This window comes from Mustela erminea, chromosome 13 (assembly GCF_009829155.1).
Source record: "Mustela erminea isolate mMusErm1 chromosome 13, mMusErm1.Pri, whole genome shotgun sequence".
Lineage (NCBI taxonomy): Eukaryota > Metazoa > Chordata > Mammalia > Carnivora > Mustelidae > Mustela > Mustela erminea.
In genome coordinates, this window is record NC_045626.1 from 55196653 (window position 1) to 55224480 (window position 27828).

At 35.5% G+C, this 27828-nt stretch overlaps 1 protein-coding gene across 7 annotated transcripts in view; it reads right to left on the reverse strand.

Annotated features, from left to right (window-relative positions):
* The window catches only part of L3MBTL4 (L3MBTL histone methyl-lysine binding protein 4), a 453724-nt gene that overhangs the window by 253859 nt on the left and 172037 nt on the right, over positions 1-27828 (reverse strand). For all 7 annotated transcript variants that reach the window (XM_032309584.1, XM_032309585.1, XM_032309583.1 and 4 more), the window contains 5 exons: positions 25957-26061; positions 24779-24914; positions 22518-22609; positions 20887-21041; positions 19733-19809 (listed from right to left, as the gene is read on the reverse strand). In XM_032309584.1, coding sequence (XP_032165475.1) covers positions 19733-19809; positions 20887-21041; positions 22518-22609; positions 24779-24914; positions 25957-26061 — 565 coding nt within the window. The remainder of the gene's footprint in view (positions 1-19732; positions 19810-20886; positions 21042-22517; positions 22610-24778; positions 24915-25956; positions 26062-27828) is intronic.

Sequence of the window (27828 nt, forward strand, 5' to 3'; positions counted from 1 at the left end):
TATATATACCAACATTATAGTGTTTAATAACAAAAATTATATAAATAATCGTTTAAAAATGAGCAAAAAATATGAATAGACATTTTTCCAAAGAAGACATATGGATGGCTCACAAATACATGAAAAGGTGTTCAATATCCTTAATGATCAGGAAAATGCAAATCACAACCACAAGAAGATGTCACCTCACACCTGTCAGAATGGCTATTTATTACCAAAAGGTCACGAAATAACAAGTGTTAAGGAGGACACTGAGAAAAGGGAAACTTGCGCCCTGTTAGTGGGGATGTAAGTTGGTGAAGCCACTATGGAAAATAGTATGGAGTTTCCTCAAAAAATGAAAATTGGAATTACCATATGACCCAGCAATTCCACTTCTAGGTATTTATCTGAAAGAAACAAAAGCACTAACTCGAAATTATATCTGCACCCCCATGTTCACTGCAGCATTATCTATAGCAGTCAAGATACAGAAGCTACCTAAGTGTCCATAAATAGATGAACAGACAAAGAAAATGGGATATTATTCAGTCATAAAATAGAATATTATTCATGAATGTCATCAAAAGGGAAATAGTTCCATTTGCAGCACAGATGAACCTTGAAGAATTAAATGGTACGTGAAATAAGTCAATATCACCTACATAAGGAATCTAAAAACAAATAAATACAAACAAGGAAACAAAGAAAAACAAACTCACAGACACAGATAACAGATCGGTGGTTACCAGAGGCAGTGGGTGGGGGAAGGGCAAAAAATGGGTGAAGGAATCAAAAAACATAAACTTCCAATTATAAAATATATAAACTATGAAGATGCAATACACTACATGGTAAGTATAGCTAACAAGATATAGCTACCATATTGTAGCTAAGTATAGCTACCATATTGTATATTTGAAAGTTGCTAAGACAGTAGATCTTAAAGGTTCTCAATACAAGGGAAAAAATGTATAACTGTATGCTGGATGTTAACTAGATTTGCCATTGTAATCATTTTGCAATACATACAAATATTGAATCAGTAATTCCTGTTTTATATATATATATAAAACATTATATATGTTATATATATGTATATATAACATTATATATGTTATATCTCAATTCAAAAGAAAGTTCTTCAGGGAGAAAGAGTATGCTACTATAAATAACCTTATATGTTTGTTATATCTCAATTCAAGATACACACACACACACAAAATCTCAATTCAAAAGAAAGTTCTTCAGGGAGAAGGAGTATGCTACCAATTGGAAGTGTGGATCTACACAAAGAAATGAAGGGCACTGGAAATAGTAAACAGCATTTATGAGGTACGGAACATATATAGAGAAGAAATTGTTTTCGTTTCTTATTTCTCTTGTTTGTTTTATAAAAACAAAAAGTCATCTGGAAATAAAGACAAGATCAGAAAGAATGGGATAGAGAAAATGGGAGAAACCACTATGAGGCTCTTACATTATGGGAAAAGTGGTATAATAGGCAGTGGTAAGGTAAATAGGTGTACTGTAAATCCTGTAATACTGTAGAAACTAAGAAATATTTCTAAAGAAGTAAATTAAAAATCAAACCACAGAGATAAAACAGAAGCATTAAATAATACTCAATACAAATTTTTAAAAGGAGAAAGCGTGGGAAAAAGGTACCAAAAACATATGGGTTAAGTAGAAAGCCACTAGCAACATGGAGGATTTAAATCCAGTCATACAAAGAACCACGTTAAATAAAAAGTGCTTGAGTCAGATTAAGAGATAGTATCTAAACTGAAAAATATAGTAGTATGCAGCAATAAACACATCTTGAAGAACATGGAGGTAAATGTCAAAAGTAACAGGTTTTCCCCTAGATTTTAAAAAATCTAGTGTAGGGAAAAGAATGTTGTTTTTCATTATTAGGACTTGTAATATAACTACATATGTGAACTGTTTTCCAGTTTTTTATTGTGGCAAAATGCACATAACAAAATTTACCAAATTAACCATTTTTAAATGTACAGTTAAGTGATACTCAATACATTCATTGTGTTATACAACTATCACCATCATTCGTCTCCAGAACTCTCTTCATCTGATGAATCTGAAACTCTATATCCACAAACAATAATCCCCCCACCCCTTCTCCCCACAAATCCAGGCAACTCTCACTTTTTCTCTCTGATTTTGACTACTCTAAATAACCCATATCAGTGTAATCATCCAGTTTTTTGTGATTAGTTTATTTCTCTGAGCATGGTTCATGCACATCTGTAGAATTTCCTTCCTTTAAGGCTTACTGATATTCCATTGCATGAATATACCACATTTTCCTTATCCATTCATCTGTTCATGGACACTTGGGTTGCTTCCACATTTTGGCTATTGTGAATAATGCTGCATTGGATATACAAATATCTCTTTGAGACCCTGCTTTCAAATCTTTTGGGTATATACCAAGAACTAGGAATACTAGACCATACAGTAATTATATTTTTAATTTTTTGAGAAGCTGTCATACTATTTTCTACAGCACCTATACCTTTTTACATTCCCACAGTGATCATAGGTTCCAATTTATATACATCCTTACCAATGCTTCTTATTTTCTGTGTGTGTGTGTGTGTGTGTGTGTGTGTGTGTGTGTGTGTTTAATAGTAGCCACCCCAGTTTATATGAGGTGGTATTTCATTGTGGTTTTAGTTTGCAGTTCTCTAATAATTACTGACGGTGAGCATCTTTTCATATGCTTACTGGCCATTCCAGTATCTTCTTTAGAGAAATGTTTAATCAAGTTTTTTTCCCACTTTTGTGGTTTTTTTTTTTTTTTTGAGTTTTAGGGAGTTTTCTGTGTATTCTAGAAAATAACCCCTTACCAGATAGACGATTTGCAAATGTTTAACCTCAATCTGAGTCTGCTTTTTAACTCTTTTGATACTGTCCTTTGATATACAGGAGTTTTTAATTTTCATGGGGTCCAGTTTGTCTGTTTTTTTTGTGTTGTTATCTGTCCCTTTGTCATATACAAGAAATGACTGCTGAATTCAATGCTTTGGAAGCTTTTGCCCTATCTTTTAAGATTGCTATGTTTTTGGCCTTATGTTAGGTCATTGATTTGGTTTGATTCAATTTTTGTACATGAAGTGAAATCGGGAGTTCAGCTTCATCCTTCTGCATGTGGTAAGCAACTTTCTTAGTAATATTTGTTGAAGAGACTATTCTTTCTCCATTGAATGGTCTTGGGACCCTTTTGAAAATCATTTGATCCTATATTTTAGTGTTTATTTCTAGGATCTCTATTCCATTGGTCTGTATGTCTACATTTAAGCCATTATCACACTGTTTTAATAACTGTAGCTTTGTAATGTGTGTGTGTGTGTGTGTGTGTATATGGTATGTTGAAATAAGAAACTGAGTCTTTCAACTCTATTCCTTTTCAAGACTCTTTTAGCTACTCAGAATCCTTTGATATTTCACATAAATCTTAGGACAGATTTTTCTATTTCTGCAAAAAACATCTTTGGGATTTTGAGAGGGACCGCATTGATTCTGTAGGTCACCTTGGGTATTACAGACATCTTATTACATCTTATTAAGTCTTCCAATCCATAAACATGGGCTATCTTTCCACTTATTTATGTCTTCTTCAATTTCCTTCAGCAGTGTTTTATACTTCCATCATACAAGTCTTTTACCTCCTCAGTTAATTCTAAGCATTTTATTCTTTTCAAAGCCATTGTAAATGGAAATTTTTTAAAAATACTTTTCAGATTGCTTATTGTTAGTTTGTATAAATGTAACTGATTTTTGAGTCTTGATTTTGCATACTGTTACTTTGCTGAATTCATTTATTAATTCTAAGAGGGGTGTGTGTGTGTGTGTGTGTGTGTGTGTGTGTTAGGGTTTTCTACATATAAGATCATATTGTCATATCAGGAACAGAGATTCTTTCTTTCCTTCCAATCCAAATGCCTTTTATTATTTTTTCTTGCCAATTATTCTAAGTTTTTCAGTACTATGTTGAAAAAAGGGGGCAAAATCAGGCGTCTTTGCTTTTTTCCTGATCTTAGAAGAGAAACTTCCAGTCTTTCACTACTGACTATAATATTTCCTGTGGGTTTTTTATATATGGCTTTTATTATATTGTTTGTTTCCTTCTGTTCCTAAACTGTTAAATGTTGTTTTGTTTTGTTTTATCCCATGAAAGTGTATTGAATCTTGTCATGTGATTTTTCATCAATTTTGATGATTATGTCAAGCTTCTGTCTTTCATTTTGTTAATTTGGTATTATTACATTGATCAAGTTTCATATGATGAATCATCCTTGCATTCCAGAAGTCAGTCCCACTTGGTCATGGCATATAATCCTCTTAATATGATGTTGAATTCAGTCTTTTAGTGCTTTGCTGAGCATATTTGCTTCAGGGCTCAAATGGGATTCTGGTCTGTAGTCTTCTTTTAATGTCTCTTTCTGGCTGTAACAAGGTAATACGAGGCTCATAAAATGAGTTAGGAAGTATTCCTGCCTCTTCAATTTTTTGGAAAAGTTTGAGAAGGACTGGCATTAGTTATTCTTTAAATGTTTGGTAGAATTCACTAGCAAAGACATCAAGTCCAAGGCTTTTCTTTGTTGGGAGATTTCTGATTACTGATTCAACCTCTGTATGAGTTATTTTATTTTAAATATTTTAAAATGTGATTTACTGCCTATTTTATGTTTGGATAAATAGTGAACAAAACAAAATAATTCTTGCTAATACAACATTCAAAGAAAATTTGTGTTTATATTTTGAGAGATCTGGGGTCTTCCATTTTTTTCTTTTTCATGTCTGAATTTTCTAATATTATTGCTGGAAGGAAAAAACTTTCTAGAGGGTAATCTGGAAGTATTTATCAAATGCTTAAAAATTGTTTCTATCCTCTGTAATCCATTAATTCCACTATAATAACAGGAAAGTAATAACAAATATACAAAGCTATTTTTAAAAGGATGTCTTCCATTGTTATTTAAGAATTAGAAAAATTTGATATTTGATCCAAAAGAAAAAACAAAATAAACTGTGGTATCTATTATAATAGATAATTATGCAGTCATTAATAGTCAGGTTTTCAAAGGCTATTTAAAGAAGAGTAAGTATGTCCAAATTATATTTTCAAGTAAAAGGGGGAAAAATGGCTACAAAAGTAGTATGAACAATAAGATTATAATTTTAATTTTTAAATTAAATATATAGTCAAATAAAAACACAAGCTGATTGAAAAAATAAAATAACAGAATAATAATGGTTAAGCTCTATAGAGTAGTGAGATAATATTTTAATTTATTCATTACTACATTTTATATTTGATTCTTTTCCTGCACTTTTATGAAAAGAAAAATGTAACTAACACTTATTTTAAGTAAGTTTGACTTATACTAAGTTCTCTGCTTTACTTCACTGGTGATTATGTATAAGGATTCAGTGGTAAAATAAACTTAGATTCATAAGGAGAACAGCACTGACTCAACACTCTTTATAGAAGAGAGAATACTATCCCTTTACAGCGTTTCTGTAGAATTGTGTAGAGATTTCGCTTTCCATGAAAAGCCTTGAGGAAATGATGATATGATTTGCAATCAAGTTAAAGAAGAGAGGCACATGATATCATATGCTGCAGTGGCAGGATTACCCTTTTGAAGGAACTGTGGCATTGTCTTACGGGACCTCTGGTAGGAGAATGTCTCCCTGAGGCATAGACACAATAACGTAAAATGACACACTATCAGATGGCTCCAGAAAACTATCCCATGATTAGTAATATATGAAAGTTTATTTTTTCTGCTTTGAGTGTCTTTTTAATATCACATTAAAATGTATTTACTCTAGAGCATGATATTTATAAGAAAAAAAATGCTACTTTTTTTTTTAAACTAATCTCCTGGCTATCATCTATAACAGTTATTTATAAATTCAGTAAACTGTCAGTTCCCCAGGATCAAGAAAACTCTGCTCACTGTCCTTTTATCCCACCTTCCCCCACCAAGGTCCTGTATAATGATAGTAAGAGATTAAAACACAATGAATAAAATAGGAATCCACAACTCCAGTTACCATATATAAAAAAATGAATAAACAAATAAGTCACAGGTTAGCATAAGTCAGCTAATAAATGTAGAGGAAATAATGTAGTTAGAAAATCACCTTTTGGCAAACATCATAATAATTACTAATTTATCCAATAAACATCAAAAGATGCTAAAAACTAGTGAGTGAAAGGTGAGAAATAGAATAATTACAATCTCAAAATCACTTCCAAGTATGTATTAATCAAAAAGGAAAAAGTAATTTTGCAGTGGTGAAATGGCACACACCATTTCAATCAAAAGATCAAAGTTAACAATAACAGGGAAAGGACGGCACCACCTGGGCAGATGCATTGCTTCTGGGATATTCCTCCCCAGGGCATAATCTGTCTACTCCTGAGGAAACAGCAGATATACCCAAAGTGAGAAGCTTGTGATAAAAAAACAAAAACAACAACAACAACAAAAAAAAAACCAAAAAACTGGCCTGTACTCTTCAAAAGTGTCAAGTTCATAAAACTCAAGGAAAGATGAAGAACTGTTGCAAATTAAAGAACACTAGAGAGACAGGACAAGTAAACACAGGTGATCCTGATGAAATCTGTGCATGCCTGCTTCACAGAGGATATAACCAGGTGATGTAAAACTTTCATTTCGGCAACTTAATCTCAAATGGTTGGGAAGGGAGTTTAGTTTTGTTACTGTGACTTCTCAATGTCTAAAATTATTTCCAACTTTAAACAAAATAGAAACATTTACAAGGCCAATTCATTCTGAGCCTAACATTCTAAATCACTTCTCACCTCCTGCCCCCTCTTCCTTATCCTGCAGCCCAGCACATTACTCATATGCCCATAATATGAAGTTTACAGGAATTCTTTTTTTTAAGATTTTATTTATTTGTCAGAGAGAGAAAGGAGCAAGAGTGAGCACAAGCAGACAGAGTGGTAGGCAGAGGAAGAGGGAGAAGCAGGCTCCCTGCTGAGCAAGGAGCCCGATGTGGGACTCGATCCCAGGATACTGGGATCATGACCTGAGCCAAAGGCAGCCGCTTAATCAACTGAGCCACCTAAGCATCCCAGGAATTTTTTTTTTTTTAAAGTTTTTATTTATCTATTTGACAGAGATCACAAGTAGGCAGAGAGAGGCAGGCAGAGAGAGAGGAAGAAACAGGCTCCCCGCTGAGCAGAGAGCCCAACCAGGGCTTGATCCCAGGACCCTGGGATCATAATCTGAGCCAAAGGCAGAGGCTTTAACCCACTGAGCCACCCAGGCACCCCTGGGAACTTCTCTTTTAAAGACGTGCATATCATTCCTTCTACCTAACATTCCCTTCCACTCCACTTCTCAGGTGAATGTCTGCCCATCTTTCAAAAACTGAATGCCAACACTGCTTCCAAAGGAAGATGTCCACATGCAGAGTTGGAGCTTACATATCACTCTCCTGTGTTTCCAATGGTCTACTGAAAATGTTCCTTTCATTATGGTCAGAAGCCCATGTATAGGAGGACTATAAGCAGCACAGAGAAAAGGAAAAGGTAAAGGAAATCTACTCACAGAGCCTGCCACCTAATCCCCTTCACATCACATGAAATGTCTAGGGCCAGTTGTCTGACCTCACTGAACCTCAGGGCTTCCACTATGAAATTGAAATAACTGACAAACTCTTCACAAAATTGCCATGAAAACAGGTAAATTGTGAAGTCATACTGGGCAGTCAAGAAAAATGAGATTCAAAAATAAGATTCCACTTCACACTTCATGTGATGGTGATGGACAAGAACACAGACAGCGAGTGTAGCGAGGGTAGAGAGAAACTGGAGCCCTCACTCACTACCCGTGGGAATTAAAATTACGGTAAAGAGTCTGGCAATTACTCAGTAAGTTAAATGTAGAATTGCTAAACGACCCAGCAACTCCACTCCTAAGTATATACCCAAGAGAATTGGAACCATTTTTGCAAAAGCTCTCACACAAATGTTCACAGCAGTATTATTCAAAATAACCAAAATGTGGTAACAACCCAAATACCCATTAACTGATAAATGGATACACAAATTGTGGATTATCTATACAACAAAATAATATTTGGAATTAAAAGGAGTGACATGCCAATCCATATTACAACATGATGAACTCTAACATCATTATGCTAAGTGAAGAAGCCAGACCTGAGAGGCTGCGTTATAGAATTCTGCTTACATGAACTATTCAGAATAGGCACAGCTATAAAGACAGAGGGTAGAGGGAATGAAGGTTGGGGCCTAAACGCAAAATGGTTCAGAATTTCTTTGTGAAGAATTGAATGCAGTGATGGCCACACAACTCTGTAAATATGTTTAAAACCACCAAATTGTACATAATAAATGGATGAGTTGTATAGTGTGTGAATTCCATCTCAATAGTGTGTTATAGAAATAGACAGAACCCTTCCTTTATCATGTTTTATACTTATTTGGTTGCCCCCCTTCTAGGAGCACAGAAGTCACTCTGGAGATGTTTGCTGAATTGAATCTGAGTTTGGGTTCAGAGTATGCTTCAAATGGGAACAGCGGTCTGCAGTTGGAAGGGCACTCTATGCAGGGCTGTCATCCTTCCTGGGGGACATGGTCCTGCTGTCAGTCAGAGAGGCCCACACAACCATCACCTTCCTGCAGGGCTTCCTGTCCACCCGCCCACACTGAGCGGGAGGCTGGATGGCATGGAGGCTCCTGTTGCAAACTGCACCACAGATTTTCATACAAGTAATCCCACTGTTGAGAAAACAATCTTCACAATACTGTTCTGACTGGTTAACAAGCCACACCAAGCAATGTAGAGTACTGGGAATTTCATATACTACAAAGCAATCAGAGTTACTTCAGCCATACCATTCAAAGGAACTGAAAAAGCAAAAAATATAACTTTTCCCTGATAATCCAGTTAATATTCTTTAATAGACAGCTCTAATTTTAACTGTACAGACTTGGCTATACCATGAGCCACCTAAAACTATGCTACTAGGGGACTGTACTTCAACACGAGATGAGACTTGTCCCCCTGTTATAAGGAAGTGACTCTTCACAGAACATAGCCGGCTCATAACCAAGTGAAGCTCAAAGAGCTCACTACGAGACCCAGCAAACCTTCTGGAAAGGAGCTTCTCTCCTTCAAACACCAAAGGGTCTGCCTAACAACTTTTTGTCATTTCCTAACTTCAGCTAAAATTTCAGCAGACTGCTACTTCTGAAGGAATAGAAGCCCATACTTTTTCAGTCCTTTGTAGAAAGACACTGAATATGTAACACCTTGTATTAAATTTATATCAGTGAAAAGCACCTTTACGTTTTATACTTCGCACATTTTGAAAACTGACCTTTTATTCTCTATCTCTCTCTGAAAAGTCTCTTTTATCTGCAATCTATGAGAATCTGATTATACACTAGGGGCAACTATACAGATCAGCAAACACTGTTCTACTTTCAAGCACCCTAATTGTTCTCAGAAGTGCAATTACACATACACGTAGAAGCTATAACAAATACAGCAAATACACTTTCTTCTGACAACAATGTAATTACCACCATAAAATAAAATTTTATGTAAAATTCTATAGCCATAAATGATGCTTAAAATATAAATTCACTTAAAGTAAAATAACTACAGCTAACAAGTTGTGGTGTTAAATTACTAACAGAAATAAATCATTCGTAGAGACAATATTAATTTCTTTTTACTATGTTCAAACTCTAAAAATACATATTTAAAAAATATAAAATATATATGACATCTAATATATTATGTATATTTCTGGCATCCTATTTCCAGCCTAGTCACAGCAGAGGGAATATGTGAAGACCATGTGGGTTGGTTGGTGGGTCTTTTAAAAATCTTATGTCCAAATTCCCTCTTGTGGACTACCTGAGTACACAGCATTCTATCATCCTTCCTCAGGGCCCCTTCTACTATCCATTGTTTCAAACCTTTCCTCTCTTAATAGGGACCTGAGATCTTTGGGCACTTGTGTTTTCACAACCTACAGGCCAGCATAATCATAACTCATCACAAGCTTTAAGCAATTTCATTTACAGCTAAGCTTTAACTGTCTTCACCCAATGTTTGCTCACTTTTCCTCTGCATATATTTTCATTACACTCCACTCTCTTGCTCATACTTTGATTAAATGGCTGTTCTACTTGAAATTTTATTTTACATGTCACTACATCAAATGGGAAGCTTCTTGTGGTCCGGTGTGGTCCTGTGACCATGAAGGGTCAGTTCCCTCCAACACCATAAGAAGAAACTCCTTTATGACACAGTTGAGTCCCTCCTAAAGATAAGAAATCATTCTGTAGATGAATATTTTAAATAACCAAGCATCTGACTTATTGTGTATATCTGGTTTTTCCTTAGCACTCTCAGCAACCTTAGATATACCATTAGAAATAAAAAACATCTTAGGGGTGCCTGGGTGGCTCAGTGGGTTAAAGCTTCTGCTTTCAGCTCAGGTCATGGCCCCAGGGTCCCAGGATTGAGCCCTGCATGGGGCTCTCTGCTTGGCGGGGAGCCTGCTTCCTCCTCTCTCTGCCTGCCTCTCTGCCTACTTGTGATATTTGTCTGTCAAATAAATAAATAAAATCTTAAAAAAAAACATTTTAAAAGGGTACATGGAATACAAGACTGTGTCTGTATACAAATAAAGGAATACAAGACTATGTCAGTATATAAAAAGCAATAAATATAATAACACTATATTAATAGAATAAAGAACTAATCTTTCAGAATAAAACAAGCCAGGAACAGAAAGGAACTTCCTCAATCTGATGAAGAGCATCTATTAAAAAAAACCAGCAGCAAATACCTCAATTATGTGGAAAGACTGAGTATTTCCCCAATATTAGGAATGAGAAAAGGATGTCTGATCTTGCCACTACTATTTAAAAACCAGAGGATTTAAGGAAGCAATAAAAGCCATCCAAAATGGACAGGAAGAAGTAAGAGTTTCACTACTTAGAGGTGACATAATTTTGCATATAGAAAATCCTAAGGAATATATACACACAGACTATTAGAACTGATAAATCCAGCAAGGTTCAGAATATAAGGTCATTGTACAAAAATCAACTCTATTTCCACACAACGGCGATGAATAATCTAAAGATGAAATTAAGAAAACAATTCCATTTACAATAGCATAAAAATGAAAAAAAAGAAAAAGACATGACAAGAAAACTAAATACCAATACTCCTTCTGAATATTAATACAAAAATCCTCTGCAAAATGTACCAAACTGAATTCAACAGTACATTTAAAGAACTATACACCCTGAAACCATGGGGGTGGGGTGGGGAATTCCCACATAAATGTTTTATTAGATACAAAAAAAAATCAGACAAAATCCAATATCCTTTCATGATAAAAACACTCAAAACTAAGAGTAAAGGGAAATTTCTTAACATGATACAAGGCATTTATTAAAAATCTACAGATAACAGCATGCATAATGGTAAGAGACAGATTTTTCTGTCCCAAGATTATGAAAAAACAAGAATTCCCACTTTCACCACTATATTCAATAATGTACTAGAAGTTCTAGACAGAAAAACGAGGCAAGAAACAAAATTAAAGGCATTCAAATTGGAAATTTTAATCTTTTGGAACTTTGTCCTTTTAATTCTATGTAAAAAAAATCCAATAGAATCCATACATTAAAACAACAACTAGTAGAGCTAATAAATTAATTAAGTTGCAGGATATAAAATTAGCTGTGTTTTTCTATTCCAGGAATAAATAATTCCAAAGGGAGATAAATAATTTCATTTATAATACATTCCAAAATAATAAAATACCTAGGAATAAGTTCAACCAAGGATGTAAAAAAAAGACTTATACACTGAAAAATAAAACACACCACTGATGTAAATTAAAGACTTTAAAAAGTAGGCTGAGTGGCTCAGTTGGCTAAGTGACTGCCATCAGCTCAGATCATGAACCTAGAGTTCTGTGTTTAAGCCCTGCATTGGTCTCCCTGCTCAGCAGAGAGCTTACTTCCCCCTCGGCATCTCACCCCACTCTTTTTCTCTCTTTTTCTCTCAAATAAATGAAATCTTAAAAAAAAAAAAAAAAAGACCTTAAAAAGTAAAAAGACATCTCATGTTCATGGATTAGAAAACTTAATACTACTGAGATGGCAATACTCCATAAAGCACTCTATATTCAATGCAACTTATCAAAATCCCAAGTCATTTCTTTAGGAACAGAAAGCCAAGGTTGCAGGATATAAGATAAATAGGTAAAAGCCAATTGCTCTTCTGTGTATCAGCAATGATTAAGTAAAATTTGAAATTTAAAAAAATACCATTTACATTAGCACCCAAAATAATGAAATAGGTATAAAATATAACAAACTATGTACAAATCTAATGAGGAAAGCTATAAATATGTGTGAAATAAATCAAAGAACTAACTAAATAGGGCCATATTCCATGTTCATGGATAGAAAGACTCAAAATTGTCAACATGGCAGTTCTCAACCTGATCTATAGATTCAAAACAAGCCCAGCAAAAATCCCAGCAAGTTATTTTGTGAATACTAACAGGTATTTCAAGGTTTATATGGAGAGGGAAAAGATTCAGAATAGCCACACAATATTGAAGAAGAACAAAACTGAAGGACCAAAATTATATAAATTTAAGACTTACTATACAACTGGTGTACTTGGATATAATCAAGCTTGTATCTAATCAAGGCATCATAGTATTGGCAAAAGAATAGACAAAGAGCTCAGTGGAACAGAACGGAAAGCCCAGAAATAGACTAACATAAGTACAGTCAACTGATCTTTGACAAAGGAGCAAAGGCAATTCAATGGAGCAAAGACAGTCTTTTCAACAAATGATGCTGGAACAACTGGACATCCACATGCAAAAAAAATAAAAAAATCTAGACACAGATACAAAGCCCTTCATAATAGTTAACTCAAAATGAATCACAGATGTAAATAAGAAATGTGAAACAATAAAACTCCTACAAGATAACATAGAAGAAAACCTAGATGACCTCGGGTTTGGTCTTGATTTTTTAATATGACACCAAAGACACAATCCATGAAAAAAATAATTGATAAGATGGACTTCATTAAAATTAAAATTTTCAGCTCTGCTAAAGACACTGTCAAGGGAATGAAAAGACAAGTCATGTACTGGGTGAAAATATTTCAAAAGACACATTTATGATAAAAAACAGGTTCAAGATATACAAAGAAGTCCTAAAACTCAACAATAAGAAAAAAAACCACCTGACTAAAAAATGGGCTAAAGACCTTTACAGAGAGCTCACCAAAGGAGACTTACAGATGATAAATATCCACATGAAAAGATGCTCCATCTCATATGTCATCAAAGAAATACAAATTAAAAACAAGATACTACTACACACCTATTCAAATGGCTAAAATCCAAAACCTTGAAACACTAAATGCTGTTGAGGATATAGAGTAACAGGAATTCCCACATGATGCTGGTGTAAATGCAGTGTTACAATCATTTTGGAAGACAGTTTAACAGGTTCTTATGAAACTAAACATCCTCTTACCATACTATTCAGCAATATCATTCTTTGCCATTTATCCAAGGAGCTGAAAACATGCCCACACAAAAATCTGCACATGGATGTGTATAGCAGATTTATTCATAATTGCTCAAACTTCGAAACAACCAAGATAAATTTCAGTAGATGAATTGATAAATAATCTGAGATATACCCAGATAATGAAATATTATTCAGCACTAAAAAGAAGTGAGCTATCCTGAGGAGACATGGAGGAACATCAAATGCATATTCCAAAGTGAAAGAAGCCAGTCTGAAAAGGCTACCTACAGTATGGCCTCAACTACATGATATTCTGGAAAAGGCAAAAAAATAAAGACAGTAAAAAGATCAGTGGTTACCAAGGGTTTGGGGGTGAGAGAGAGATGACTAAGTAAAACACAGAGGATTTTCAGGGCAATGAAAATATTCTGTATGATACCTAAATGATAGCTACTCATTATGCATTTGTCCAAACTCGCCATAGAATACACAACACCACAAGTGAATCCTAAATAAATACTTTCAGGTGATAATGATGTGTCAATGTGGGTTCATTAATTCTAACAAATATACACTGTGATGAGCAATGGTGATTCTGGAGGTCGCCCATGCATGTGTGAAGGCAGGAGTATAAAAAGTATCTCTGTGCCTTCCTATCAACTTTTCTGTGAACTTGCATTTTTCTAAAATAATAATAATAATAATAATATTGGCTTAAGGATAGGTAATGGAATAGAATGAAGAGCCCAGAAATGAACCTAAACATCTAGGTCCAACTGCTTTTCAACTATGGTGCCAATACCATGTGATAGGGAAATAGTTTCTTTAACAAATGGTACTGACTAACTGGATAACCAAATGCAAAAGAATGAAGTTGAACCACTACCTCACTTCGTATACAAAAATTAAATCAGTATGGATCAACAACTCAAATATAAAAGATAAAACTATAAAATCCATAGAAAAAACATAGGGGTAAACCCTCATGACTTCAGATTTGGCAATGGATTCTTAGATTTAATATCAAAGCACAAGGAACAAACGAAAAAACAGATAAGCTGGACCATCAAAATTAAAAACTATTTTATAGCCAAAAACATTATCAAGAATGTGAAAGTACAATTGATAGAAAAGGAGAAAACATTTGCAAATCATTTATAGAATATGGGTTTCATATCCAGAATACATTAAAAAACTGTCACGGGGTGACTCGGTGGCACAGTTGGTTGGAAGTCTGGCTCTCAGTTTCAGCTCTGGTCCTGATCTCAGGGTCTCTGGATGGCTCCATGTCAGGCTCCATGCTCAACATGCAGTCTGCTTGAGACTCTCTCTCCTTGAGAGTCTCTCTCCTTTTCCCTTTGCCCCTCACCCTCCTCCATGTGCACTCTCTTTCTCTCAAATAAATGAATATATCTTTAAAAAATTCTCAAGATAATAATAATGATAATATAATAAATGGACATAATATTTTAAAAATATATAAATAACAAAAAGACATCCCAATATATTTACATAAGCAAAGGATTTGAATAACTATTTCTTAAAAGATATGCAAATAGCCAATAGCCACATAAGCTACATCACTGGTCACCTGAGAAATATAATCAAAACCACAATAAGATACCACTTCATAATCAAGAAAACAGAAAATAACAAGTTGGCATGTATGTTCAGAAATAATCATTGCCATATGTTGCTAGTGGGAATGTAAAATGGCACAGGTACTTCAGAAAATAACTCTCCATTCCTCAAAATGCTAAACATAGAATTACCATATGACCCAGCAATTCAACTCCTGAGTGTACACCAAAGAGAAGACAGATCCACACAGAAAACTGTATAAGAATGCTCACAATAGTATTAGTAATACAGGAAAAAGTACAAATGTCCATACAAATGTCCATCAACAGATAAATGGCCAAACAAATCATAGCATATGAATGTACAATGGAAAAGTAGTCAATCAAAAAGGAATGAGCTACTGATATATGCTACAACTTGGATGAACTTGAAACCATTACACTAAGTGAAAGAAGTCAGACACAGGATTCTTTTTATATATAACACGTATAATATATTGAGAATATGAAAATCCACAGAAAGCAGAGTAAAGGTTACCAGGGGGTGGGAGGCAGGGAGTGGAGAGTGTCTACTTAATAAGTACAGAATGTTTTTATTGGGTGATGAAAAGGTTTTGAAATTAGAGAGAGCTGGTGGTGGCATAACATTCTGAATACACTACCACTAAATCATACACTTTAAAATGGCTAATTACATGTCATGTAAATTTCTCTTCAATTAAAAAAGAATAGAACAGTATGTGCTATGGTGAGTGCTGTGAACTGTGTAAGCCTGATGATTCACAGACCTGTACCGCTGGGGCAAATAATACATTACATGTTAATAAAAAAAAATAGAATAGAACACTACAGGACAAACGTAATAAAAGTGCAAGACTGGTAGACTAAAAACTGTAAGACATCTTTGAAAGAAAATTAAGACATATAAGTGGAAAGATGAGCATGTCCCATGCTCATGGACTGAAACTTTTAATATTTTTGAGATGGCTACCCCCAAAATTGATCTAGAGATCAATTCCTATCAAAATCCCCATTGGGTTTTTTGGACAGAAATCAGCAAGCTGATTCTAGAATTCATAAGGACATATTTGCAAGTGACTCAGAACAGCCAAAACAATCTTGAAAAAGAACATAAAATAGAGTTAAAGAACTCACAATTTCACAATATTTACAGTAATCAAGATAGTGTGGTACTGGCATAAGGACAGACATATAAAGTAATGGAATAGAATGGAGAATCTGGAAATAAACTCCTCTGTCCATAATCAACTGTTTTTCAATAATTCTGCCAAGACCAATCAATTGGGGGAAATAAAAGCCTTTTATAACAAGTCCTTGTGACCATGGACTAGCAGTGCTTTCTTAGACATCAAAAGTACAACAAAAGAAAAAAACAGATAAACTGGACTTCATCGAAATTAAAAACTTTTGTACTTAAAAAAAAAGCCATCCAGAAAGTGAAAAGGACAACAGTTTGTCTAATATCCAAAGAACACTTAAAACTCAATAACAGAAGGACAAATAAGCTAACTCAAAAATGGGCAAATAATATGAACAGGTATTTCTTGAAAGAAGACATATAAATGGCCAGTAACCACAGGAAAAGTTGTTCAACATCAGTAGTCATTAGATAAATGAAAATTGAAAGCACAATGAGATCTAACTTCACACCTACCAGGATGGTTATAATCAAGAAGACAATAACATGCTGGCAAGGATGTGGAGAAACTGGAATTCTCATCCGTTGCCAGTGGGAATGTATACTGTACAGCTCCTTTGGAAAATAGTTTGCCAATTCCTCAAACACAGAATTACCTTATGACCTAGCAATTCTAGTCCTAGAATTATAGCCAAAAGAAATGAAAACATCACTCAAAAACTTGTGCATGAAAGCTTATAACAGTCAAAAAAGTGAAAACAAACCAAATGCCCATCAAATAATGAATTAATAAGCAAAATGTGGCATATCCATACACTAAAATATTATTGGTAAACAAAAGGAATGATTTACTAAGACAAGCTACAATATGAAAACATTATACTAAGTGAAAGAAGCCAAGACCTAATAGGCCATATACTGTATGATTCCGTGAATGCCAAGGGTCCAGAATAGTGAAATCCAAAGAGATATAAAATAGAGTAGTGGTTGCCTAGGCCTGAGAGGGAGGAGAGAATGAGGAGTGACTGAGCAAAAGAGGATATTCTTTTAGGAATGATGACAATCTTTGGCAATAGATAGAGATGGGGGCACCTGGGTGGCTCAGTGGGTTAAAACCTCTGCCTTCGGCTCAGGTCATGATCCCAGGATCCTGGGATCAAGCCAGCATCTGGCTCTCTGCTCAGCAGGAAGCCTGTTTCCCTTCCTCTCTTTCTGCCCACTTCTCTGCCTGCTTGTGATCTCTGTCTGTCAAATAAATAAATAAAATCTTAAAAAAAAAATAGAGATGATGGTTGTACCACATTGTGAATATACTAAAATGACTGAAATAAATACTAAAAGGGTGAAATTTATAATAAGTGAATTATATCTCAATAGGGAAAAGAAAGTAGATAAAGAATTCACTGCAGAGAAACAAAGTATTATACAAATTGGGGCTTGGGGGAGGGCAGTATTTTAGTGTGTAAAAACACTCCATAATGTGTAAAAAGGATATTAACAAGTAGATGAGGTTTACAGGTGGGTTAACTGGAAGATTTTAATTCAGACATTGTATATCAGGACGAAATCTCTTCAGAATTTTAAACCTACATCCTAGGGAAGAAAATATGACACCAAAGTGAAGACTTTCTATCATTAAATTGGTCCTTCGTTACAACTCTTTTTCAAATCTCGGCATGGTGATGACATTTGTATATGCAATCAATTGTATGGGAAAAACCATAAATCTGGATTGAGTTCCATCGATGCTTTGTGGACTTTATGAACTAAATAGTCTCCTGCACCCATCAATCAGGGCCTGAAAGCTTTGGCCTTATCTGTTGTATGGGAGCTTTGCCTCCTCGCTCCTCGGTTCATATTAATGATGGAAAGATTCTGGACATAGACTTCTTAAAATCTCTGCACAGACTATTTCTAGGCTGACACAGCACGAGAAGACAAGGAGATGAACTTAACTACTGATTACATCCGTGAAATGTAGTGAGAATAAGCTGCAAGTAGCAGAGAAGTTATTCCAGCAGAGGAAAATGGGAAACAGAGTGTGCTGTACCTCCAGGCACACTAACTCAAACCGCATATTCTGAGATCTGACAAACATTTCACCTCACCTTGAAGAACATTATTCTAAAGTTAGCTTTAGCCAGTTTTACAGAAAAATAGAACAAACAACTCTAAATTATCTGCATATCAAAATCAAATTTGAGAAGATGTTATATATTTTATAAAAACTTCTAGACTAATTGGAGGGTTTAAATAGGTTGTGGTTTTAAGTTTGGTTTGGTTTGTTGATTGTTTTGAATTTTAATTTTTTTTCACTGAACTCACAAATTCGATGACAAATTCTAATCATTTTTCTGTATCAAGGGAAAAAAAACATTAAAACACAGTAAATTTCCAGAATCATTCAAATCAAAACATTAAACATCTGCTCCATTCTATAATGGCATGTTACATACTCCACATTTTTTTTAAGTTTTATATATTTATTTTACAGAGAGAGAGCATAAACAGGAGGGGGCAGATGTTGAGGCAGCCAGAGGCGAGAGGGAGAGAGAATCTCTAGCAGACTCCACACTGAGTGCAAAGCCCAACACAGGGCTTGATCCCAACACCTTGAGACCACCACTTAGGCCCAAACCAGGAGTTGGACCCCTCACTGAGTGTGTCCTCATTCTCTACATTTTTTTAATTGAAAGAAATCAGTTTCTCCTAGAATACTTACTTTTAAAATGCTAAGCTTAAACAACCATTATACCTAATTAATATTGATATTAGAAAACATAAATTTGATACAGAAACTCTCTAAATACTTAATATTTCTACAATGAGAAAAAAATATAAATAACTAGAAAGAGTCCCTACTGTGGTGTTTAGCTGAACCATCAAGTTGGTTTGGTAAAGAGGTCTGGCAAGTCTGAAGACTCATGCTTAATTCTCACTCCTTAGATTTCTACATTTCTTCATTTAAATCCAAAGAATATATAATAAAATTATGATTCAATTAATGGATTAGCATAAGTTAAAGATAGATAACACATGGGAAAAATTAGCTTTAAATAGTGATCTGCAGCAATGGTACACATTTCATTAGATAAAAATTTTTAGCACATTTTTTTTTGTGTGTGTGCCAAAACCCGGAATGAACAGCAACATTTTTTAAAGTGGCTGCCTAATGCATCTTTATAAACCCAGTCCATTTTCATTATGGGAAAGACTAGCAGATTTCAGACACATGAGTTACTGGGTTATCAAAACAGCCTTGCACAGTATTTTTATCATACTATTTTTATCATATTAAAATCTGGTTGGCATCAACAGAAAATAAGAACAGTCATCGCCATCACACAGAGATGCCTTCAAAGAAAATGCAGCCAGCCCGCTTACCTTGGGGTGCTATCAGAGTTCTTCCATTCTCCTGACACCAACCAACTGGCTGAACATAAGGGCTATTTACATCACACCTGCAAAACAGGATTCTATTTCAGATCCTACACAGGTCAAAGCCAGAGAAATAATCCAAGAGTAATGACCATTCTAGATACTAAGAGATACCATGGAAGATATAATTACATAGCAAAAATATTTTATAGCTAAATAAAATTAGAAGTAATTTTTAGTACTGTATTTTTTAAGCTAAGTGACCAAACTTCTCTTTTACCTTTCTTGAAATTTAAAAGTACTTTTAAGAAAGAGTTTGACTAGAACCTGAACTGCCAGTGTTATCCCCAAAGAGTGAACATTTTAATAAGCCTCTCCCACCACTTCCTACTAGCAGCAAGGGAAAAAATATTAATGGGCCAGCCCAAGTTTAACAGGACAGACCAGACTCCATATGCCTCCAATTTCTTCCCTTCTCCTTTTCAAGGAACCCAGACCATTCTGAGACACACAGAACAATCAATCCATGCTCTGCTTCTTAGTTCAAAGAAGAGAACAGGGCCCCCTTCATGCACATGAAGAGCCATAGCCTTAGGCAGAGACTTGATGGTTTCTCAGGATAGACTGTGAAGAAATGCTACAAAAATTATTTTTGCCATTCCCTCTTCCATATTTCAGGTTTTTACCCAGAAAGCCTTCTGTAACTCATGCAATGTTAGTTTAATGGTATTGTAGCATACATTTTCTCTGCTCCCCACAGGATCTCAAATAATTCACTCCATTCTCCCTGTGAATCTTCCCTTTCAAAAATATGACAGGCTGAGTTCAACATTTTTCAGGAAAAAAAAAAATAGCTCCAAGTTCTTCACTTCCTCTTCATAGAAATGCTTCCCTTACAAACTAGACACAACACAATGAAGTGCCCTGACCTGGTCATATTATTTCAGCTGAGGCCTCATTAGGTAACCTCTCATAGAGTGGGTAAGTTTCTCGGGCACTTTAATTCAGCAATTCATGTGGAAGAGAAGGTCATGAAAAGTTGGCCACTAAATTCCGATGTTCATTACTCTAAGAACAGCAAGGACAGTGACAAGACCGGAAAATAAATTCTTAACACCAAACATGAACACACAGAAATAAAATGCACATTGGTGTCTCACCAGTAATCGTAACTATCATCCCAATTGTCAAAATGCACTAGTAAGCGATCTTCAACAATATCTGCTATGGTTGCCACACACACCAAGGAAGGGTTCTTCCTGTCGACGGCCTCCAGCTTCATTCCAACCTGAAATTCTTTAGGCATTGGCCCATTCTAACACAGCACCAGAGGGGAGAGGCACAAAAAGAAACAGGACACCAGATAGGACTAAGCTACTGTCAAAACGTCTATGTTTAGCATCAGAACAGTCTACAGGCAACACTTACCCTCTAGAATGAAGCCAGCAAATGCTAGTACAAATATTCCAACAAACTGTTACGAGGTTAGCATTCTTAACAAAAACCAAGGAAACTAGCTTTTACCTTGTACTTTTTCTCTTTTGTTGTGCAGGTTAAGTTGTATTTCCCTCATCATCATTATTTTCCCTTTTCAGTTCTTAGAAGAAATTATATTAATTTAAAAATATGATGTTTACTGGATACAAGAGTATCAAATAATTTTCTCTGCTCCCCACAGACTTGAACAGTTTCCAAATACCAGTATTTGGAGAAGTAGTAAAGATAGGCTCTTTAGCACCAAAATTATCATTTACTTTGATGAAATCTGAAAACAGTGGCTTTCTGGATATTTAAGAAACACATGCATGAATCCATAAATAAATCTATACTTGAAAGAAATCCAAATGCTTTTTTTAGTATCTATACACATTTTTTCATAGTAAAAAACAGTAAGGACTATGATTTAAAGTAACATTACAATAACAAAACCCCATTTTTTATACCAGTGTAATTAGCCAGTCCTGGGATCTGGGGACTAGAAAATGGTTTTTTCCTACCTCTTTACGGTCTATACTGAGCCCTGCTTTTTGTTTTCCTTTAGCGCATTACATCTTTAAAAGCAATTTCCCATTTCTATTACTCTCTTTTGTTGATAAAATTCTATGAAACACACAGAGCAGTTATATAACATCGATTTCAAGATCAGGGTGAGTGTCCTACAAAGGGATAAACACAGCCAGTAGGTGGCAGAGCAACCCTAGGGTTCCCTGCCCCCTTCCCAGGTAGGTGGCCTCACTGCAGGGGACTGGGGGTGGGGGGACAGGCTGACAGGCCCAGAGGAGGCAGGGGCTGCACCTTATTCTCATTCTCTCCTGAAGAGCTGACAGGTTACTGGAGACACAGATAGCATAACAAATGTGCTCCACCCAAATCTTCATATCTTCATACGCCCCTTGAATCTGTAGAAAATGTCACCCTCATTCTCGTTACACAGAAATCCAACTAGGCTGGGTTTATTCAAAGTCTACCTGTGGTATCTACTGGTCTCAAAACACCAAACTATGTTCAAACGAGTAACTCACTAGAATCAAGAAGGAAAAACCATTCCAAAAGGCATTTTACATTTTAGTAGGATTTAAATATAAAGTCTTCAACTCTCTGCATCTAAATAAAGTATTTAATTGTACATTTAAAGGTGGGGTGGGATACACCTATAGGAAACGGACAAATTAAGTGAGAAAAGTCATATGAAGCTAAGGATTCTGAAAAAATACAACAGAATATATAGTGAATTTTAAGAAATTTGAGCTCAAGTAGAAATCGGATTTATACTGAGGAAGAAAATACTTACAGAACTTCTGTTTCTGAATAATTTCTTGGGAGCATTTTGCAATTTGCAGGCCTTCAAGTAATCCATCCAAACAAATTTATCTTTTCTATAACCTAAAAAAAGTATGGATTATTCAAAATACCCACAGGATATAACCATGTGCATATTCAATATATTAGCCTTCTTCAGTCTTCTGTTATAAATTCAAAGTCCTGTGGTAGACCACAAATGATTTAAATTAAAATCTCTAAATTGTTTCAATGTCTTTTAACGTATGAAATTCAAAACTGTTGACGTGATTTCCCATCATGCATATCATGCCCTTACAAATTGTTTAAATTCATTAAGATAAAGAATTGGTCTGCTGATGGCCTGATGGGAGTCTCATCTCTTAGTGAGGCTTTCCAAAATGGGCAGAGGGAAGAGACAAAAGTTCCTGAACTCATGGTCACTCCTGCAGAAGCCATGTCACTGAGAACATCAGAGGTCCTGATGATGCAACAATCCAGCGTTCCAGGCAGATGGGGACATTATAGAAACCCCCTCACATTTCAAACACCATTTGGCAGCAACAGCTTTCTGCTGCTTATCTTTGTGGGTTTTGCCTTTTGTACTGATTCTCCCCTCTGTGCGCCCTAAAGTGACTCCCACAGGGTTGGCCCAAATAAGAGGGGCTCAACAAACTGTTTCTGGTTGAATGTTACACAGAACAAAAGTCAGGCTCCTTGCACAGCGCTACACCTCTAACTTCATCTCCCACACCTTGCCCTTGCTTCTGTGCTCCAGCCAAATTCACCTCCTTGGGATTCCTCAACCTGGTGGTGGCAGACTCTAGCCCCAGGGCGTTTACTCTCTCCGGCAGCCCTCTCAAGGGGGGCCTCACTGACTTCCCTCATTCATCCACCTGTCTGTGGGACATCACGTTCTCATGCCCTTCTTCAGCATGCAGTCTGTCCCATCCCCCAACCCTGTCACTGCTTGCCACCCTACCTCACCTTCGTCTAAGACTTTTTGCCCCCGACCCCGGAACGAAAGCCCCACGAAGACAGAGATGGTTTCTTTTATTCATGACTCTATCCCCAGTGCCAGCACACAGCAAGGGCTCCATAAAAACCTACTGAAAATGAGCCCATGACCAGCTTTCATGAAATCCAGCAATCTTAGGGATTCTGCCTTCAGTCTCAGGGGTGGATCCCCAAAAGCCACTCTGAGTTGGGCAGTAAAATGGCTGTACACAAATTCCAGAAGTGCCACTGTCATCCAGTACTCTGGCATCTGAGCAGAAGCCGGTACACAGAAGTCTGCTGTGCAAGGAAACAGGCCCATGGTTGTCTCAACAGATCAAGTCCTCACCTCACCAGCACACAGCAAATAAAAAAGGCTTCAGTCACATCTGCCAGGCCCAGGTTCCTCTCACACATAACAAGAGACAGAGATGAGATTTTTGATTCAAGGAAGTAGACAGGGGCACCTGGGTGGCTCAGTGGGTTAAGCCTCTGCCTTCAGCTCAGGTCATGATCCCAGGGTCCTGGAATCGAGCCCCATATCAGGCTCTCTGCTGAGCAGAGAGCCTGCTTCTCCCTCTCTATCTGCCTGCCTCTCTGCCTACTTCTGCCTACTTGTGATTTCTCTGTCAAATAAATAAATAAATAATCTTAAAAAAAAAAAAAAAGGAAGTAGACCGTGAAATCCTCCTCTCTTTCGTAATTATGTCTTTTCCATGGTTTGAAACAAATGATATACAGTGAATTGAGTTTCCTCACCATACGGTATCAGTGACTAAGTGAAACAGTTCATTTCAAGCATGATGTAAAATAAGTTTCTTTATTCCATCTCAGGTTTAATAAACTTTATATTAAGTCATAAGATTTTATTTCTGCCATAGGTACCTGATCAGCATATTTGACCTAAGCAGCCATTGATGCTTTTATTTATTTATTTTTTTAAGATTTTATTGATTTGAGAGAGAGACAGAGACAGAGATAGCAAGAGAGAGCATGAGCAGAGAGCAGAGGGAAAAGCAGGTTCTTCACTGAATAGGGAGCCTGATCAGCACTCAATCCCGGGACGCTCGGAACATGCTTAACTGACTGAGCCACCTAGACGCCCCCGTTGCTTTTCTTTTAAAGACATTTATTCATTTCTAAAAATGGTATCCTTGTAGTCTTACTGCTTGGGGGGGATTAAACTTTCATTTTGAAAATCAATTCACACCAGGCTCTCGTTAATATTTCATGAAATGTTGTTAAAATAAAACCAACTCTCTTTCCATCCCGGCCTACCCTTAGGGATGTGCAATTCGTGTTTGGTCTTCTCACACCACCCTACTGGATGAATGTCAGGGGAACCGGCATTGGTCCAAAAATCATAGCAGCTTAAATAACCATCAAAGTGAAGTCTGAGGCGGTAACCACACACCTGTAAAATGGAATGTTTGCAATCCTTCATTAAGTGTCACGCATTTGAAGGGTACACAAAATTAACAAAATATTCACATATTCTGTCAGTGCTATCAACATAATATAAACCAACACTTCCATCCAAATGTGCTTGTATTAAAAGGCAAATTTAGAGATGACATCTGAATAAAACAAAATGCTGACAGACACAATCTTTCAAGTATCCAGAATTTTTTCTGTAAAAAAAAATTATCCTTTTACTCAGTCTAGAAATCTGAGGTGTTTACACCTCCATCAATTGATTGTTCATTCAACACCTTTCAAATATTGCTCTTGGAAACCCCATCTCCCGCTGTCCCACGACAGTATGCAAGCTAAAGTACAGAGCAAAACCAAAATGGGTATGTCTTCATTTCAACTCTAACACATAGATCCAGTGTACTCAATTAAGGAAATAAATAAAACAGTGTAGAATACATCCTTAAGACATACTATACAAGTTTAATAGCTATAATCAATCAGTAAATTAAGTGAATAGGGTTTTTTATATGAGGTAATTAAAAATATAGAGGTCTTCCATCATTTTAATAATATAAAATGTTTAGTAAATATTACATTTTATAAGCCATTTACTTTCATCAATGGCTCTTCATTCTAAGTAATTTTCATAAAATGCTTACATTTATATAAATAGATATTTCATGTGCTTGGATATCTTTCATACACATTTCTCATCAGTTCAGCTAAAACTTGAATAATTATGTCTCTTTTAACAGACAAAAGTAACACTGTAGGATTCACTGATTGTTATCAACCTCAAATGAAAACTATTTACCAACTTAATCAAGGGTAACTGCTAGTGATGAGGGACTTATTAAAAGATTAATCTTCACAGAAGGAAAAAAATTCATTAAGAAACATATTTTACCCATCACTGATTAAAATACATCTGTGATGTAGTAGAACTTGTTTATAATGGAAAGCACTCAAATTCATTATTCTCTAGAAAATTCTCTTCTGTCACTGTGCACTCAGCCCAAGACAATAACACCATCTCTTACCTCAGCTACAGAAAGCACACAGAATACAGATGGATGTCGGGGGTCAATGCCTTCTAATCTCATTCCAACCTGAAAACCATTTTCATGCTCCGGAAAGGATTGGTCCTATGAAATTTCATGATATAACATTAGCTACTGAAATACCTTTACAATGTGATATTAAAACACACTTGGTGTTGCTATGCATGCAATCAAGAACTCACAGTATGGGCTTGGAGGCTCAGCGATACACCTAAAGATCGATGGCTGCTTTTCTATATTTGGGCCTCAAAGATGGTTTGATCATTTTGATCATTTTATCATTACTTAGGAAACAGTTTATATGGAAACTACATGTCGTGTGAACTCCCCATTTATTCCTTTTGCCCATTTTTCCTTAGTGATTTGAAGAAGCTCTTCCTGTACTCTGGAAACAATCCTTTATTAATTGTAATGATTACCTATTCCCAGTATGTGAGTTGGCTCTTTCTGACTTTGTTGTAGAGAATTTTTTTATTTTAATGTAGTAAAATACGTCAATTACTTCCTGTTCAGTGTGCACATCCATTATGTGCACATCATTATGAAATCCCTCACAACCCTGAAGTTACATGGACATTCCCCTAGCATTCTTTTAAAACTTCTGTTCTTCATATTTTAATCTACAATGCAACTGAAATTAATTTTGTTCTATGGTGTGAGGTAGGATCTATTTTTTTAATACGGAAAACAGACTATTCAACAAAATTTTTTGTGTAGCCCATACTTCCATTATCAGCAAAATTATCTCTGTTATATCATATTTCTACACATTTGTGAGTCTACTTATGGCCCTTCTATTCTGTTCATTGGTATATTTTCCTATATCACATTGACTTATTTGCTTATGACTCTATATGGAAAGCAACCTTTATTATATTGAATTTTCTAATTCAGGAACTTGTTCTCTCTCCATTTAACTTAATCATTTTGTTTGTCCAAGATGTTTTTAAAATTTTTGAATCAACATCATTGGTTATTAAAATTTTCAAAAAAGCGTCAAAAATGCTTTCTTATGTTTATTTCTGTGTACCTTTTAATATTTACTGCTACTGTAAATGGAATCTACTTTGTAATAAACTTTCTAATGTGTTCCCATTCATATTATTTTAATACTAGCCTTGTTTCCCACAGCCTAGCAAATTATCATTACTTTTGAGCAGTTTTGAGCAATTCAGCATTACTAGACAATTTACTCTTAATTGAAGTAAGTTATAAGAATGCTAATAGAAAATGATTAAAATCTAGTTTTATTAGAACAAGAGCTGCTTTTTAATCACTAATTTTATTACTCTTTATTACCGGTTAACGCATTAATGTTTATTTTTATTCCTTTGAAAAATAAATCTCTTCATTTGAATGTAATGTCAAACTTAAAAGAGAAGCTGCAAGAACAAAATAATATAAAGAACATGTATAGCCTTTGCCTGGACTCCTTTATTGTTAACAACAGTAGAAACCTCATTTGCCTTACCATTTGTGTTCTCTCTCTCTCTCTCGTATCTGTGCCTGTACACTGATATAAATATACGCATATACATCCACATGTATATATGACTGTTTCTGAATCATTTGAAGGCCCTTTACCCTTAAATACTAAATGATTTTCCCTTAAGAGCAGGCAGTGTAGTTCCCTTGAGAATGACAACATTCTCTTATGTAACAACAATTCAGTTATCAACTTCTGGAAACATAACATTTAACTAATCTTCAATTCATATTCCAGTGTTTCCAATTTATCCAACAAGGCATTTTATAACACTTTCCCCCTCCACAATGATTCAGGTAGGGTCAGATATCAAATTTAGTGGATATATTTCTTTAGTCTCCTTTAATCTGGAACTTTTTCCATAC